This window comes from Lagopus leucura, unplaced genomic scaffold (assembly GCF_019238085.1).
Source record: "Lagopus leucura isolate 7727_CA_CO unplaced genomic scaffold, USGS_WTPT01 35411-0_obj-0_obj, whole genome shotgun sequence".
NCBI classification, from domain to species: Eukaryota; Metazoa; Chordata; class Aves; order Galliformes; family Phasianidae; genus Lagopus; species Lagopus leucura.
In genome coordinates this window covers 1-16,119 of record NW_024967053.1, presented here as the reverse complement: position 1 = coordinate 16,119, position 16,119 = coordinate 1, and the positions used below count along the sequence as shown (strand labels likewise).

Below are 16,119 nucleotides of genomic sequence, written 5' to 3'. Positions count from 1 at the left end.
GGCAGAGACCCCCAGGGGTGGGACCACCAACCCGAGCCCCCACCGAGACACAGAGCTGAGCCTGAGGGGTGCGGAGCCACAGAACCAAGAGCTTGGAGAAGACCTCCGAGATGACACAGCCTGAATGCCCACCTATGGGCAACAGCTCCCAGAGTGGGATGGGGCTGAACCGGGGGTGTGGGGTGGAGGTTTGGGATGGGGGTGGAGGTTTGGGATGGGGGTGGAGGTCCCTCAGCGGTCACTCACGTCTCAAAGAGGTGCCGCACGATGAGGAAGAGGAAGGCCATGGGGATGGTGATGTAGAGGTCGGAGGCTTTGGCGTAAACGCGCCCATCGCGGTCCTCCAAATCGGCCCAGGTGAGGTTTGCAGGCAGCCAGAGCCGCTCCCACCAGAAATAACTGCACAGCGTCTGGAACATCCTGCAGGACGGGGGGGGTGAGGGGTGAAAACCCCCCAAGGGGCACAGAACCACGGAGCCAAAGAGCCCGTGGGGCCACCAAGGAGAAGCGGCACCCAGAATGGGAATGAGCCCCAGTGACCCCAAAGGGCCCCAATGGGCCTCAGCACCCCCAAAGCTCCCCAATGACCCCAAAGTCCCCATAGGGCCCCAATGCCCCCAAAGCCCCAGCGGGCCCAAATGCTTCCAAACGGCCCCAATGCCTCCAAAGGGCCCCAATGGGCCTCAATGCCTCCAAAGGACCCCAATGCCCCCAAAGGGCCCCAGTGGGCCCCAATGCTCCCAAACCCCCACTTTGGGGTCACGGCAGATCCCCGCGGATCGCCCCGGTCCGGCGCGGACTTTGACCGGCGCTGTGCGATCATTAACCCGCCCATTCCGTTCCCGGATCCCCGCGGCCCATCGCGGCCTTTCCTTCGGGGCACAAAGCGGCGGGGCTCCCCGCAGGGCGCAGCGGGGCGGACGGCGCTCACGGTCGCCCTCCGGGTTTCCTTTGGGCACCGAACCGAGCCGCCCAACCCCTCGGTTCCCGTTCGCCGTTGCGGCCCCAAAGCGCTCCCCGCTCCCCCTCCCCCCCCCGCGGGGCCGCCCCGGTCCCACCCCGGGCCTACCGCGGCCTTCCGGAGCTCCGAGCCCGGGGCGGGGGGGAATGAAGGGGCTGCCAAAATGGCGGCCGGACCGCGAGACCGCGCCGCTCCCACTCCCCGCCCCCCCCACCCCACTCACTCCGCTGCCCGCCGCCTCAGCGCCGCCGCCGCCGCCGCCCCCCCCGCGCCCCGCAGAGGGCGGCAGTGACGTCACCGCCAACGCCGCCGCCGGGCGGACCCGGGGCGGGGGGCGGGGCTTTTGCGGGGGGTGGGCGTGGCCTGGCGCGTGCCGGATTTTTCCTGGGGAGTGGGCGTGGTCTGGGGGCGGGGTGGGCGTGGCCGCCGGCCCGCGAGAGAATCGTCGCCGCGGGCGATGCCGGGAAGGGGCGGGGCTTCACGGGAGGGGAGCGCGGGGGTCACGCGTGGCCCCGGGAGCGCGCGCCCTGTGGGCGGTCCGTAGCGGGGTGCGGTGCGGTGCCGTGCGGTGCGGACGCGGCCCCTGCCTTCCCCGCCAGCCCTCCTCGCAGCGCCGCTATGGGCACCCCGCCCACCCCACGCAGCGCCTCACCCCCCCGTGACCCCCACGTCCCTACAGCCCCCCACGCGCCCCCTCTCGCAGCCTGTGTGGTCCCACGGCCCCCCGCACCCCTCTATTCATCCCTGTGGACACCCCGCTCCTCCCCCCGCAGCTCTTTGGACACCTCTGCACCCCCCAACACCCCCCCCCAAACAGCCCCTACAGCCACCCCTGCATCCCCCATGTCACCCCCACCCCCTCCTCTGTCCGTACCCAGGGCTCCTACCCTCCTACAGCTACTCCTGTGCTCCCCCCACCGTCCCCCCTGACCCCAACACAGCCCTCACCCACCCCATCCCTCCCTCCAGCCCCTATAGCCGACCCCACACCCCACACCACCCCTCCATCCCCAACAGCACCCACTGCAATGGGCAAAGTCCTTTATTGGCTAAGGCGATGCTGTGGGAGGGGGCACACATCTCCCCCCCATGCGGCCCCCCCACTCCTGAGGGTCCATAGTGAGGGGGGACAGGGGGGGAACCCTGCTCCCACAGGTTCCTCACCCCCATGTTAAGGCCACTGGAAAAACAGGGACGGGTCCCAGCAGTGTGCAAGGAGAGACCCCCCACCCCCACATCTCACACCACATCGTCCCCAGGATCTGCTGAGGGTCCCTGCAGGACGGGGGGCCCAGGGGGGGGGTCGGCTACAGGAGGGTGCAGTCCGAGTTCTGCTTGTGCCGCTGCCTCCGCTCCGGCGTCGGGCGGCCGCCCTGCTGCGCTCGGCCCTACAGACAGACAGCAGGGATGGGGACGGGGGGAGGACAGAGCAGAGGAGCACAAAGAGGGGACCCTGATACCTGCGGGGGGGCCGGGGGGGGCCGCTGCTGCTGCTGCTGCTGCTGCTGGTACTCCTCCTGCTGCAGCTGCCGTGCCAGCTCCAGGTCGCTGAGCACCGAGGGGCCCTGGCCCTGCTGCTGCTGCAGGGAAAGGGCCATCATGTAGTCCTGGGCACGGAGGGAAGCACAGAGAGCGGTGGGCACGGTGCAGGGGGCACCCACCCTGCGGGGGGGCTCCCGCCCCCTTGTGAGCCCTCACCTGGTCCAGCTGGCTCTGCTCTGGCGCGGCTGCCTCTTTGCCCAGGGCATGGCTGAGGTGGAACTGCGTGTCACAGAAGCAGCTGTCGCCATCCACGTTGTGAAGGCTCTCCCACACTACGCGCTCCTCCTGCAGGAAGCCCTGGTCCGTCACCAGCAAGTACAGGTGGCCCTGTGGACAGGGGAGGGGGACAGAGAGACTCAGAACCATGGGGGGGACTTACAGCCCCCTTCCCTTCTGCATGCTGGCTGCCCCCGGCGACTCAGGCTGTGCTGCTCCATCCATGGGGCCACGCTGCCCCCACGAGCGAGGAATCCCTTCCCAACCTCTCCTCTTTCAGCTTAAACCTCCCTCCCTGGTCCCATCCCCATATAAAGTCACCCTGCATCTGTGTTCAGCCCTGGAGGGCTGTGCCCGGGCTGCGCTGCCCAGGGACTGTCCCTGCAGGGCAGCAGGGCAGGGATCAGCACTGGGTCACAGCGCACCTTGTGCTTTATCATAGTGCTGAAGTGGTTGTTGCGGAAGAAGACGCTCAGCTCCTCCTCCTTCACGGCGGCCGTCAGCTCGCACAGCCCATGGTACGTGAGCTGGGAGGCTGTGGACTCCAGGAACTGCTCAGCAATCAGCCCTGCGGGTGGGGGGGACGTGAGAGCGGGGCCGGGGCGGTGCTGAGCCCCCCAGCACGGCTCCCACCTTCAGTCACCAGGTTGGGGTCGCCAGAGTGTTTGCAGGTGATGATCTTCTCCACCAGTTGGTTGTAGCTCAGTTTGCCCACGGCTCGCACCGCCTCAGGGCTCTGAAACGGGGGGGGGGGGGTGCAGGAAATGGTGAGGATGGGAGAAATCACACCGAGGGGGGGCGGCTGCCACGTCCTGCCCCGACCCAGGGGGCTCAGCCCCACTGCGGCGTCCCTCGGGGCCAGCGGTGCCCCAGAGAGAGCCCAGCCCCAGCGCCCACCTGCGGGTCCACCAGCCAGCCGTGGTACAGCGGGACGTTGAGGAGGTCGAAGACGATGCACTCTGGTGTGTACTCGAAGTCGGAGACGCCCGTGAAGCGAACGTTCACATCCAGACCCGTGGAGAGCTTGGGCAGCACCATCATGGTGTCATTGACGTTCTGGGGGGGGGGAGCGGCACCAGGTCCTGCTCAGGAGGAGCCCACGGCCCAGCGCCGCGCAACGGCCGCGCTCAGAGCTGGGAGATGTGAGGCACCCCGCGGCCCTCGCGCCGTGCACAGCAGGGAAATGGGGGGGCGGCCCCCGTCCCGCCGTGCTGCCCACCTGCTGGAAGTTCAGCTGCAGCCCCTCCGACTTCTCCTGGGGTTTGATGGACAGGATGCAGTCCCCTTGGATGCAGTGCAGAACGGTCACTGCGGGGCTCCCAGCGGCGCACGGAGCCCAGCGCAGCTCAGCCCCACCTTGGGAATCCCTCCCCCGTCTGTTGCTCCTCACCCCAACCAAAGCCCCCCAGAAGAAAGGGTCTGGGCCCCACGTCCCCCTCCTCCTCTGCACCCAGAGGCAATATCCCTCAGAATCTGTGCTCAGGGAGCGCGGCAGGAGGACGGACCCCACGGGCAGCACTGCAATGGACCAACGGGTGGCAGATGGGCCACTGCCTCACACCCAGCCCCCAAACCCAGAGTGACAGCACTGCCCCCCCCCCCCCCACTCACCCAGATGTGCCATCAGCTCTTCCGATGTCACCACCTCCTTCTGTGGGGGCAGCTTCACCTGGAAGCACATTGGATGGGGGGGGATGGTCAGAAGAGCCCCCCAGCTCGGCAGCACAGACCAAGCTGGATGAGGCGGCAGGCTGAGACGCCTTCGCCCTCCTTTTCCTTCCCACCGTGTCACCTCACAGCCCCCAGCCGCCCCCCCCACAAGTCCCTATTGGGGTTCCATGGAGCAAATGTGTCCGACCCCATGGCCCCCCCACTGCTCACCTTCCACTGCAAGAAGAGGATGTTCATGATGGCCAGCAGTGGGCAGGGTCCGTTCTCACTCTGGGTGATGATGGGCGTCCGTTCTCCCTTCCACGTGATCCATTTCACACAGTAGAAATCCGGCTCAGGCTCACGGCTGGGGGCGCGGGCGCTGGGGGGCTCAGCCGCTGCCTGGGGGGATGCATCGCCCTCCCTGGGGGTGGGCAGCTCCTCCTGGGCACCTCGGCTTCCACTCTCCTGCTGCTCAGCGGGCTCCTCTGTGGTGCTGGGATGGGGCACCTTGTCCCGCAGTGCCGGGCTGTGCCCGCTGGCAGACGGAAGTTCCCCCTCTTGTTCGGACCCCCCCGCATCCCGTGGTGGCTGGCGGGGCTCAGGGCTCTTTGGGCATTGGGCATCGTCCCCCGTGGTGCTGAGCATCGCCCCCAGCTCAGACTGCAGCTCCATCCCGGCAGCTCAGAGCATCTGACAGCAGCGCAGTGTGGTCCCGAGGATCCTCTGATGGGGTGGATGCTTCCAACAGAGCACTCAGTTCCGCCCTGCCGCGGTCCCAACCTCCGCTTTCTTAGGATGCAAAGTCTGGATACTCCACAAAAAAGCACATGTGGAGCCCGACTCCCCCGCCAGGCACTGCCTGTCGCTTCAAAACAACGGGAGCAATCCAAAGGAGCGCCGACCTGAGGCACCAAACCGCACAGCAGAGCTGAAAGGCCCCTCCAGGGGCTGCCGGCCCGCAGGCGCTGCTGGAGGGCAGCGCTGGGCGCTGGGTGTCCTCACAAGCTTCTCCTGCTCCGCTCGGCTGCTCGCTGTGGATGCCAGGCAGCGCTGCCCCAGCTCTGCCTCTGTGTTTGCATCCGCGTCCCAGCCGCCGGCAGCTCAGCAGGCTGTGCTCCCTGTGCCCCCAGCAGCAAGGAGCGAGGGCTGCGAGAGCCGCCAGAGCCGAGCTGAGGGCTGAAGCGTTCCACCCGCACCCTTATCCTGCTGGCAGCCCAGCCAGAGCCACGGGGCAGAGGACGAAGGTGTCCTTGAAGGCGTTTATCCGCCGCTGTCCCCGCCGGATGATCACCGCAGCCAAAGCCTGGAGTTACGCAAACACGACACGGCCGCTCCGCGCAGTTCGGATCTGCCCACCTGCAGCTCTGCCCATGCTGGTGTTCCTCCCACAGCCCGTCCTGCACAGAGACCAGAAAGGAAACCAGTTGGGCGAAGCGGCGCCACCAACGGCGCAGCTCTGCCGCCTCCCCGAGCCCAGAGGTGCAGCATCGCGCAGAGCCGCAGCCCCGAGCTGCGCTGGGTGTCAGCGAGGCTCCACGCAGAGCTCCGGCCGCCCCCCGTCCCCCCCGTCCCCATTTTCCACACTGCCGCCTCTCCCCACGGGGCCGCACGGCTCTGCTGAGGCTCGCACCCGGGCTGAGTCACCAACAGATCCCATTACGCCTTAATCCTCCTCCTTCCCCTCCCTGCCCAGCGCCGAGTTGTGCGCTTTGGCGGCGCGCTCGTTTCCAACCCGGCGGGGCAGCAGGGAGGGCAGCGGTGGATCGATGCAGAGCAAACAGGCGCCGCCTGCTGTGGGGAGCCGTCGGGGATCAAGGGAGCGCTGGCGGGACGACGAGGGGCCGCTCGGCCGCGAGCCCGGACGAATCCGTCAAGCCGACTCCGCGCAAGCTCCGCGCTCAGTCACACTCGCGCCACACGGAAGGGATTCGGGGACCAATGAGGGCCAACGAGCCCAAATACGGCGACCTCCGTTGAACCAATGAGCGCTGCTCATCTCGCCAGGACCGGGCGCTGCGGGCAGGGCTCACGGCGCAGGAGATCCGCGCAACCGAGCGCCGGCAGCAGCGCAGCGCCGCGGGTTCTGCCGGTCACGAGCGGCGCCTCCACGTGGCTCGGGGCGGCCGGCGGGCAGCGGGCCCGGCTCCTCGCTGGTGCGGCAGCGCGGGCCAAAGGCTGGCGGCCCGCAGCGCGCAGCCGCTCCCCGTTCGCTCTCCTCTCCGCGCGGATCGCGCCTCCTCTCCAGCGGCTGCAGCCGGCCGTGCTGCTCCGTTTCGCCCAGCGCGGGGGCGACCCGTGGGAGCTGCTGACCTGAGTGACGAGCGACCGTGGAGATCAGACAGGAGCTTTCGGAGCCCGCTACCAATAAGGAGCGCGGCTGATGGCACTGTTGATGCTAAGGGTGATGCTGCTGTCGAGGAGGCGCTGCACGGAGCTCTGACGGCGGCGAGGCCCTGATTCGATAGGTCACAGGAGCGAGGCTCTTGCCCCTCCTGGTGCTCCCTGAGCCTCCAGATGCAGCAGTGTGCACCCAGCAGAGGATAAGATGGATGTGGATTTGTCCTCGTCCCACATCCCTCCTCTGTTGCCTCCCCCCGTTCGTTGGATGAGGAGTCAGCGACGCTTCGTGACTCGCGCCTTGCTGCGGGAACAAAAGGACCTGTTGTCGAGGATCAGGATCTCGATCCTAAGGACTCTCAGACCATTCGGCAGTGACACCGAGCCGCATCCGAAGCCGTGCTGCCTGGGCTGAGCCGTCTGGAAGAACAGCTCGTCGGTATTGGTGTCGCGGTCCGGGGGGAAAAGGGAGGGCGGCGTGTCTGCAGAGCGAGGAGCATCACCTGCAGGAAGGACGGCCTCGGAGGGACAGGCAGCCTCAGTGGGCGGCGCGATGCTGAGGGTGGTGAGGTGTTGGATGTGGCACGGAATCGGTGGGGGAGGAAGCTGAACACTGCTGACGTGTTTTTTGGAAGCAGGGAAGAAGGGAGGAAAAGGTGAAGGGCTTCAGAAAGGAAAGGGTGCAATAGGGGAGAACTGAAGGCTGAGGGAAAGGATTTAGGAAAGCGGCGTTGGCCAGGTCAGCATTTGGTGGTCGAGGAGGGAAAAGAAGAGTCCTCTGATCCAGAGCAGGAGCCAGATTTATTTCCACCCGACCTGGATGGCTCTGATCCGGGACAGAGATGGAAAGGGGCAACCGAGGCTGCTTATAGAAGGAGCGATGCTGCCAAAATCTTTTACTGCCCCGCTTGTATTATGGGGAAAGGCACGGAATGGCCTGGGCCAACATCTCAACTGCCACGGTGGAGCTAGGGAGATTCAATTGTTTGGCTGGCATTGCTGAGCTACCTAACTACAATTCAGCCTTGGAACGGAGGTATTTGATAGAGAATCTCTGGAATATCTCAAGGCTGCACCACAAGAATTGCATTTGTCAGGTCAGTACATGGCAGCGTGTTTGTATGATGGGTTCCTATGATGGATGGGATGAAAACACTTGGGGGCGCCTGGCAGCACGTTGTTACTTCATGGAATGATTGCTGCTGCTCGGTCCAGCAGCCCTGGAGCAGGATGCAGAATCTCACCATGCGGCCAAAGGCACAGAAACCACGGGGACTCGCGTTGCCCCGGCTGCTTTTTGATCGGGCAAGGCGTGGAATCCCCTGGAAGCTTTGGGTCTGGATGGATGGCTGCAGGCCTGCTTAAATATGGCATTGTGCTGTTAATTGTGGTTTTGTCTTCTCATTTGCATACCTTGCTGCTTACTGTGCAAGCAAGGCACGATTACATGCAGCACTCTGCGCTCTTCATGGGAAAAGGAATCCCGCTGTCTGGGCCCCCAATTCCTACGGCCCCTTTAAATAACAACAAAAGGGGGCGATGTGGAGAAACTGCGAGGCGTTGGGGCACAGGGGAACGTTGGCCCGACGATGAGGGGCCTCTTACGGCTGCGAGCCCGGATGGATTCGTTAAGCCATAGCTGCAGGAGCTCAGTGCTTGGTCACGCTCCTGCAGAACACGGAAGGGATACGGGGACCAATGATGGCTAACTGGATCCCGCACGGCGACCTTTATTAAACCAAACAGCGCGTTCCCATCCCACCAGGACCAGGCGCTGCACCGCGCGAGCAGGGATCACAAGCAGGCAAAGTGCACAACCGAGCAGCGGCAGCGCAGCGCTGCGTGCGGCCCCGCGGGGCTCCGCCGTTCAGGAGCGCAGCCGCCCCGCGCAGGGAGGACGCAGAGCGCAGTGCAAGCGCTCCGGGCTTCCTCACGGCCCCGCCGGCCCCCACAGCAGCAGCGGTCAGGGACCCCCACGCGGCACCCCCTGTGCGCTCGGCTCCCATCCGGGTGCGGCTGAACGGGAAACTTCCAAGGGAAGAAGCGGGGAATTTTGGAGCGCGTTGCGCCGCTTCGGTGCCGGCTCCGCGCCTCCCCCGCCCACCGGGGATCCCGAAGTCAAAACGCAGCCAAAGATGAGGCAAAATCCTCCAAAACGCACCGAAACCCAAACGCTCGGCCGTGAGCTCCGCTGCCAGAAGGGGCTCCTTTCCCAGGCGAAACCGAGCAGCCGCTCCCTGCCCCGTCCCTGCGCCGTCTCACTGCGCCCAATTCACTTCCAAAGCGGGCGGGCAGACAGCAGGGCGCCGCGGCCCGCAGCCCTTCCCTCGGCGTGGCTCTGAGTCACCCTCCCACGTCAGCCCGTCCTCGGCTCGCCCTCCTGGCACCGCTCAGCTCTGACAGCAGCCCTTTCCCCCCCCCCCCCAGCAGTGGCCCAGGAGCTCCGGCACACGCCACGAAGGCGCCGACCCCGCAAACCCACCCTTGGGCTGAAGGGCTCTGCAGGTTCAGAGGGTCCTGGCAGCTTTAAACCAAACCAGCCGCAGAACTGGGAAAAGCTCTGCGGGGAGAGGGCGGCTTCGCCGGGTTTGGACCGAAGCAGCGCAGTCAGACCCCGCCTTCCTGGGGCGTTATGGCAATAAAGGCACCGCGACCCGGCAGCTTTATAATGAGCCCGTCCCCTTTGCCCCCCAGGAGCCCAAGGAGTGCAGCGCTCTTGGAAAGGAAGACCCACAAGGGAAGCAAATGGGTGCGCAGCGCTCAAAGGCAAACTGAAAGCTCAGAGCTGTGAAGGTAAAGCTCGCCGTTCCCCAGTGCCGGGATGGGAACCGCAGCCCAGCGTTACGCTTCAGAGGTAGGAAGCAGAAAAACAACGCTGCGAATTGCTCATCCCACAGCACGAAAACAAAGAGGAATTCAGGCCTGGAGCCAGGGAAGCAAAGCACTCAAACAGCCAAGCAGCAGCAGAGCGCTCTCAAAGGAGCGCGGGGCCCAAAGCAAAGCAGCGCTGAAGCGCTCTGCTGGACGGAGGCCATGAAGTCGTCCTGCGCTGCTGCCCCGCTCCTTTCTGCGCAAAACCACGGCGTCCTGCAGCCACAGCGGGGAGGTGAGAATAAATGCGCGCTGCTGGTGCTGCAGAGGAACAAACCTCCCTGCTGGGAAATGCAACACCTGCACTCCCCGGTGAGCCCACAGCGCAGCGCCGGCTGGGACGGCCCTGCAGGGAGCTCAGGGCAGCAGGACAAACAGGTCTGAAAGCCTGCAGCGCTGCCTCACCTGGTCGTGGGCTCCACGGCTCGAGCTCCTCTCACGGGTGCTTTTCCAAAGCTGCTGCAAACAGGCGCCAGCAGGAAGCCCCAGACCGGACCCGCTGGTTGGGCCGGCTTTCAAACAGGAAATCCTTCAGGATTTCCAAATCTTTTAGGATTTCCTGCACAGAGCAGCGCCCGAGATTTGCCGGTGGGGAAGGGGCGCAGCCAGCAGCCCGGCCGCGCAAGGAGCTCTGCCTGCCCAGCACGGGCACGGCGTGGGGGGAGGAAGGGCTCTCCGAGCGCGGATAAAAGGAGCCGAGGAGCCTCCCGGCTTCACAACGCCTCCCAGAGGAGCCGGGCGTGGGCTGGGAGCGCGGCGCTCACCTTCCCCCCAAAATCCGGCCGTGCCACACGGGAAGCAGCAGGCAGGGCTGTCGGGAAATGCGGACGCGTCTTCGGCAGCGGGCCGCGAACGGCGGGAGGGGAGGAGCGGGGATGGAAGCGCCACGTTCCGAGTTCGGATCCCGACCCCCGCAACGCGCCGCGTTTGGAGCTCAGTGCTGAAGGGCGGGGCGATGCTCGCTGCTCCCCCCATCGCGAACCATCCCTAATTACTGCTGTCATTAATTGCGTCCGCCGATATTTCGCATCGCCGTTTGAACCCCCGGCAGCTGCCGGGATTCCTCCCAGCACACAGAACCGCCCGCTGTGCCACCCGCGCCCCCCGGTTTCCCCCGCCCTCACCTCGCTGCGCTGCCGCCGTTGCCGCTGTTTTTCCTCCTTTTTCCCCCTTTTTCCTCCTCCTTCCCTTCAGCGCAGAGGCGCGGCCCGCACGCCGCCAGGCCTACGCCGGGAGGGCGGACTTAGGGCGGAGGAGGAAGGGCGGGGGGAGGAGAAAGCGGCAAATAAACAACCACACGGCGGGGCCGGGCCCGGAGCCGCCCTCCCCCGGCCGCCGGTTCGCCTTAAGGCGGGGGAAGGCCGGCAGAGAGCGGCCTACGGGCCGGGCCTTCACCTGCGGCCTACACGGGCAGCGCCTGCGGCCTAACCTGAGGCCTATGGGCCGGGCCTACGCCTGCGGCCTACACCTTGGGCCTGGGCCCAACCCTCCCAGCAGCCGGCCTGCGGAGCTCCGGGTGTCCCCCGTGCCCGGGGCCGCTCCGCCTCTCCCGACAGCCCGCGCGGTGCCGACGCCCCGCCCTCAAGGCCGTGCCGGGCCGTGGCGCGGATTGGGGGCCTGGGCCGGGCGGTGGTCGCCGCCGTCATGGAGCGGTTCTTGGAGGGGCGGCGGGCGGCCCTGCAGGTATGGCTGGGAGGGGGCTGCGGGGTTGGGAGACGCGGGGGGATGCGGGACAGCGGGTAGAAGGGGATACGTGGGGGTGGGCGTAGAGGGGGTTTGGGTTTGGGGACACGGGAACACCGCAGGGATGCGGAGGGTGTGGAAAGTGGGACTCGTGGGGACGGGGGCGGGCAAATCCCACAGACTGCACAGTGTGGGGTGCAGGGGGACGAGCAGCACGCAAATGGGGGGGTGCGACCCCCATTACCTCTGCAGGAGCCCATATTTCCCCCCCCCGCCCCAGGGCTGGAGGTGACAGCGCTGTGCCCTGCACGCCTGCACCCCTCCGTGGAGCTCCTCCACCCCGGCCCTGGAGCCACAGCACACGGGTGGCTGGGGGGACCCCCTCCCCACGTCCTCCCCTTCTTTGGGGCTTTTGGCAGGAGGTGGGGGACCTGCAGTGAATGGCACAGGCGCTGGGCTCGGCCCGCCGCTGTTTACTTCTTTGGTGGAATACATAAGGGAATCTGGGTTGTACTGTGAAGTATTTGTCACTGGGGAAAAATCTGCAGGCAGGGCGTCACCCTGCAGCGTTGTGTGCTGTGCTGAGGGGAGGGATTTGGGGCAGAGGATCTGTGGCGTGACAGTGGGGTTCCTGCTGCTGCCTGGGCTGAAAGGGGCATTTTGGGGGTCAGAGCCCCACACTGAGAGTGTCTGCTGGCTGGGTGAATTGGGGCAGCAGCTAGGGCTGAAAGTTCCGCTTGCTTTTCACCACATCCAGAAAACTCACTTTGGTCTGAGGTTAAACTAATAAGAGTCCACAGTGGGTCCTCCATCTCCCATGGGTGCCGCATCCCTGGGTGGGGGAGGATCTCAATTTCCACTGCTGCAGTGCTGTGTGACCTGCTTGGGTTTTTCCTCTCCCAGTTTCTCACTCGTGTGCTGTTAACATGAGGCTTTCAAGCCACAGAGCAGCCCTGCCTTGGGTTTCCCATTTGGTTTGCCCATTCCCTGCGAGCTGCTTCTGGGGGTGCTGCTGTGTGAGGCCACAAATGGCTCCGCGCGCCCCCAGCTGTGTCCTTCGGGGGCTTTTGGGGGCAGATGCGTCCCAACGGGGCTGACATCTCACTCTTTGGCAGGAGCACATCCAGCGTCGCCAGGAGGTGCATGTGGTGATGGGCAACGAGGCCTGCGACCTGGACTCCACCGTGTCTGCCCTGGCGCTGGCCTATTTCCTGGCAAAGGTGAGGCTGCCTGCGTGCTGCTGGGCAACCGAGGGGCTGAGGGGACGCCGCGCCGGGTGCTGATCCCCCCATGCAGACCTCCGTGCCACCCAGAGCCGCCTTCATCCCGGTGCTGAACATCCCACGCGCCGACTTCGCCCTCCGCACGGAGACGACGTTCCTGCTGCGGGAGCACAGCATTCCGGACTCCTCGCTCATCTTCCGCGATGAAATCGACCTGGCAGGGCTGCACAGCGCCGGGCTGCTCTCACTGACCTTGGTGGATCACCACGTCCTGCCCAGGTGAGCACCAGGATGGGATGCGGCTGCGCTGTGCCGCTTCTTCCTCCCCGTCGTGAAGCAGTCAGATTTTAGCCCAGGGTGGGTAAAACCTTTGCCCTTCTGGGGTATTTTTAAGGCAGGAGGAGAGGAGCAGAGGGGTCTCTGCTGACAGTGGTGCATGGCAGGGGCGCGCCGGGGCTGTGCCAGGGCTCTCACCGTCCCCATCTCACCCGCCAGCGCTGACGCAGCCCTGGAGGAGGCCGTGGTGGACGTGCTGGACCACCGGCCGCTGGAGCGGGAGTGGGCACCCAGCTGCCAGCTCACGGTGGAGCTGGTGGGCTCCTGCGCCACGCTGGTGACGGAACGGATCGCCCAGGGCCCCCCAGGCGTGCTGGACCGGACCACGGCCGCGCTGCTGCACGGTGAGGCTGCCAGTCGGGCTCTGCTCCCCCGGCGTGGGGCTCTGCTCCCGTGTGCCGACAGCCCCGGTCCCCGCAGGCACCATCCTGCTGGACAGCGTGAACCTGAGCCCCGCGGCCGGCAAAGTGACGCCCCGCGATGTGCGCTGCGTCTCCCTGCTCGAGTCGCGCTTCCCGGAGCTGCCGCCCCACGACAGCATCTATGGAGCTCTGCAGGCGGCCAAGTTCAACGTCTCAGGTCTGGTGCTGGGGGCTCGGCGGCGCCGTGCCGGGTGCTGTGCTGTGTCTGTGGTGCTCGCACTCAGCCCCTCTCTCTTCCCAGGGCTGACGACGGAGCAGATGCTGCGGAAGGACCTCAAGACTGTCTCCGGTGATGAACAAGTCCTCGCCACCAGCGGCATCTACATGGACATAGAGGTGAGGCTCAGCAAGGGGGCTGAGGCCCGGCGCTGTGATGTGTGACACCGACCTCTGCCCTCCTCCTCCAGCTCTTCCTGCGCCGCCCCGGTTTGCTGCAGGACCTGGAAGCGTTCTGCCAGGCCCGTGGCTACTCTGTGCTGGTGGCCATGACGGTTTCCTTTAACGAGTGCTATGAGCCTAAGCGGCAGCTGGCGGTGTACAGCTGGCATGAGGCCCTGCGGAGCACGGTGAGCCGGCACAAGGGTGTTTCATCCTTAGAGCAGGGCGTTTTGTCCTTAGAAGTCCCACCGTTCAGGGCCAGGGGTGTCAGAGCTGCACAAAGAGGCTGCCTTCTGTCCCCTCCAGGTGTGCCGTGCGCTGGAGGAGGCCACAACCCCGGCGCTGCAGCTGCAGGCCCTGCCCAGCCCCTGGCCCTGCATCAGCGCCTACACGCAGGGCAACACGCTGGCCTCCAGGAAGAAGGTGCTGCCCATCCTGCGGGCCACTCTGGGGGGGACGCCGGGCACCGCAGCAGGGATGGAGGAGGAGGTGGCCCCCCCACCCACCCCGATGAACAGCCTGGTGGAAGAGAGCCCGCTGGCACAGGCTGTGCCCCCCGTCTGCCCCCAGGCTGTGCTGGAGCGGGTCAGCCGCATGGCCGCCGAGCAGCCGCCCCCCGACTGTGACAAGTGAGGGGCCGAGGTGGCGCTGGGGTGCTGTGGGGTCCCGTCCCCAGCATGGAGCCGCTGCTTCCTCTGAGCCCAGCTGGCTGCCGCAGCCCCCTCCTCACTGCCGACTGCCCCAGTGCCCCCCCTTCCCACCGGGGTTGGTGCTGTGGGGCCGCAAGGAGCCGGGCAGCACACGGCCCACGAAGGCACCGGGGCTCTTAAGGAATTCTTCCCCTCCTGGCCGTTGGGGGCTGAAGTGCCGCAGCTGGGCACGCAGCTGCCTGGAGGCCGTTAGCTGCCATTTCAGTACTAAATTTGCCTCTTCCCCCCCACTGCTGGCTGTCGGTTTTTCTTCATGAATCCCCAGTGCTGCCCCACAACCCCCCAGGTTGTGCTGCATGGCCCCACGGGTGCCCCCCCTCCTGGGCTGGGTTGGGGGTGTGATGGAGCCGAACCCCCACATCCAGCCCCCCGTCCCCCCACACTGAGCAGCCTGGGCAGCCCGTGGGCCCCATCTCTGCCTAGCACAAGATTTTATTTCAAAGGTGGGGTTTTGTTGTTTTTCCAGTGGGTTTTCCAGGGGGATAAAAACTGACTCAAGCATCCGTGCTCACCGTGGGGCTGAGCAGCCCGGCAGCCCTGGGAGCATAGGGGAGGGAAGGGGAGCTCGGCTGCCCGCGTGGCTCCGGCCTCTCGTTCATCTCGTTCCTGTTCAGCCCCGGCGCGATTTGAACTATGTACACGTGCGCCTGAATTGGGAACCTGAGAGTCCCTCCTTCCTGGGGGAGCAGCCGGTGCCGGTGAAAGCCTGGCGGTAGCAGGAGAGGCCAAGTGGGGGATTTTGAGCTTTAAAAAAACCAAAAAATCTCCTACAAAAGAAGGAAGGCGGAGGCTCGCTGGCGGCGATGCCGGCTGAAGGCTGGAGGAAGTGCGGCTCGGTGGCAGCGCTGGAGCTGCAGGGCGCCCGATGCCGGGGCTCCGAGGCTCCGCAGCGCCTCCCCCGCTCGGCCCCTGCAGCGCAGCCCGCCCCGCTGCCGTCCGACGGGGAAACCAAGGCGTGGGGGGCAGCGCCGGGAGGGGCCCGTGGGAGACAGCAGCGCCGGCTGGAGTGTGGGGAAAGGGAGAAGGCGGAGGATTTGGCACATCGTGGCCGTGCGCGGCGTCTCCCGGTGCGGGCTGCGCTGCTCTGCTGCCCCCTTCATCGGTGGAAGGGGGGACCTGCGGGGGTTGACCCAGAGCTGCTGGGACGGCCGTGGGGCTCCACCTGCATGAGTTAACGCGGGAATCGAGCGCTCCAGGTTGGCTTTTCCTCCGGTGTGGGGATCAGGCAGTTCAAGTTCGGGCTGAAAGAGCCAAGAACCTGCAGTTGGAGAGACGGCAGGTTACAAAACTGCCCGAGCGGCAGCTCGTTAGATGCCTTAATTAGCAGCGTGCCTCGGACGGTGACAGCGGGCGCTCGGGGCTCCCCGCTCCTGCCCGGCTTTGTACTCACGATGCTACAACACGCGGGAGCTGCTCCACTGCCGCTCCCGTCCGCCTTTGGACCTCATCTCCTGCACTGCGCCTGTCTGCAGGGAGAGGAGAAACGTTTCACCACCGCGGCGACGGCTTCACCAACCCGGGGCGCCCGGCACCGAGGAGGAAACGCCGCCGCGCCGCCCGAGGGCTGCAGCCCCCCGGAAGGGCAGCACGCGGACGGAGCCGCTGCACAGGGTGGGATCGCGGCAGCCTCGCGCGGAGCCCCCGGCCCCAGCCGTACCATGGGCAGCCCCTCGCCCGCAGCCATGTCTCCGGAGCCGATGTGCGTCAGGTGCACGAAGTTCATGGGCTCGCCGATCATGGAGCGGTCGATCCGTCTCCTCCTCTTCTTCTGCGTGGGGATGAAGGCC

At 66.2% G+C, this 16,119-nt stretch overlaps 3 protein-coding genes across 9 annotated transcripts; 1 reads left to right on the top strand and 2 right to left on the bottom strand.

Annotated features, from left to right (window-relative positions):
• Positions 1-1,985: 1,985 nt before the first annotated feature.
• Positions 1,986-10,832, bottom strand: MINDY1 (MINDY lysine 48 deubiquitinase 1). Of its 3 annotated transcripts, none has more exons than XM_042893625.1 (10): positions 10,705-10,832; positions 4,601-5,769; positions 4,331-4,388; positions 3,939-4,003; positions 3,617-3,775; positions 3,353-3,455; positions 3,145-3,287; positions 2,660-2,830; positions 2,422-2,568; positions 1,986-2,349 (listed from the first exon to the last, which is right to left on the bottom strand). In XM_042893625.1, the coding sequence occupies exons 2-10, from the start codon at positions 5,042-5,044 to the stop codon at positions 2,269-2,271; spliced, it is 1,371 nt and encodes a 456-aa protein (XP_042749559.1). In that variant the 5' UTR covers positions 5,045-5,769; positions 10,705-10,832; the 3' UTR covers positions 1,986-2,268. The 3 variants fall into 3 exon arrangements, with proteins under 3 accessions (XP_042749559.1, XP_042749561.1, XP_042749560.1); XM_042893627.1 differs by lacking the exon at positions 10,705-10,832 and adding an exon at positions 9,986-10,199; XM_042893626.1 differs by lacking the exon at positions 10,705-10,832 and adding an exon at positions 6,003-6,197.
• Positions 8,651-14,562, top strand: PRUNE1 (prune exopolyphosphatase 1). 5 transcript variants are annotated; one of them, XM_042893621.1, is made up of 9 exons: positions 8,651-9,502; positions 9,607-9,892; positions 12,379-12,483; positions 12,560-12,765; positions 12,982-13,166; positions 13,243-13,401; positions 13,486-13,580; positions 13,652-13,810; positions 13,929-14,562. In XM_042893621.1, the coding sequence occupies exons 2-9, from the start codon at positions 9,743-9,745 to the stop codon at positions 14,253-14,255; spliced, it is 1,386 nt and encodes a 461-aa protein (XP_042749555.1). In that variant the 5' UTR covers positions 8,651-9,502; positions 9,607-9,742; the 3' UTR covers positions 14,256-14,562. The 5 variants fall into 5 exon arrangements, with proteins under 5 accessions (XP_042749555.1, XP_042749554.1, XP_042749557.1 ...); XM_042893620.1 differs by having other exon boundaries at positions 8,651-9,892; XM_042893623.1 differs by lacking the exon at positions 9,607-9,892 and having other exon boundaries at positions 8,653-9,563.
• A 184-nt stretch (positions 14,563-14,746) lies between these two features.
• On the bottom strand, positions 14,747-16,115 carry CDC42SE1 (CDC42 small effector 1; the record flags this gene model as incomplete). The annotated part of the gene is made up of 3 exons (XM_042893628.1): positions 14,747-15,590; positions 15,723-15,798; positions 15,990-16,115. Coding segments are annotated over 2 exons (198 nt in total), but the record flags the coding sequence as incomplete, so codon positions are not given.
• Positions 16,116-16,119: the final 4 nt, after the last annotated feature.

Coding starts and splice junctions, on each gene's coding strand:
- MINDY1 (XM_042893625.1), bottom strand. CDS start 5,044: ATGGAGCTGCAGTCTGAGCTGGGGGCGATGCTCAGCACCACGGGGGAC. Junction 3,776..3,938: donor TGCAGCTGAACTTCCAGCAG/GTGGGCAGCACG, acceptor CCCCCCCCCCAG/AACGTCAATGACACCATGAT. Junction 3,456..3,616: donor GCTGGCTGGTGGACCCGCAG/GTGGGCGCTGGG, acceptor CCCCCGTTTCAG/AGCCCTGAGGCGGTGCGAGC.
- PRUNE1 (XM_042893621.1), top strand. CDS start 9,743: ATGAAGTCGTCCTGCGCTGCTGCCCCGCTCCTTTCTGCGCAAAACCAC. Junction 9,893..12,378: donor TGCAACACCTGCACTCCCCG/GTGAGCCCACAG, acceptor ACTCTTTGGCAG/GAGCACATCCAGCGTCGCCA. Junction 13,581..13,651: donor GCATCTACATGGACATAGAG/GTGAGGCTCAGC, acceptor CTCCTCCTCCAG/CTCTTCCTGCGCCGCCCCGG.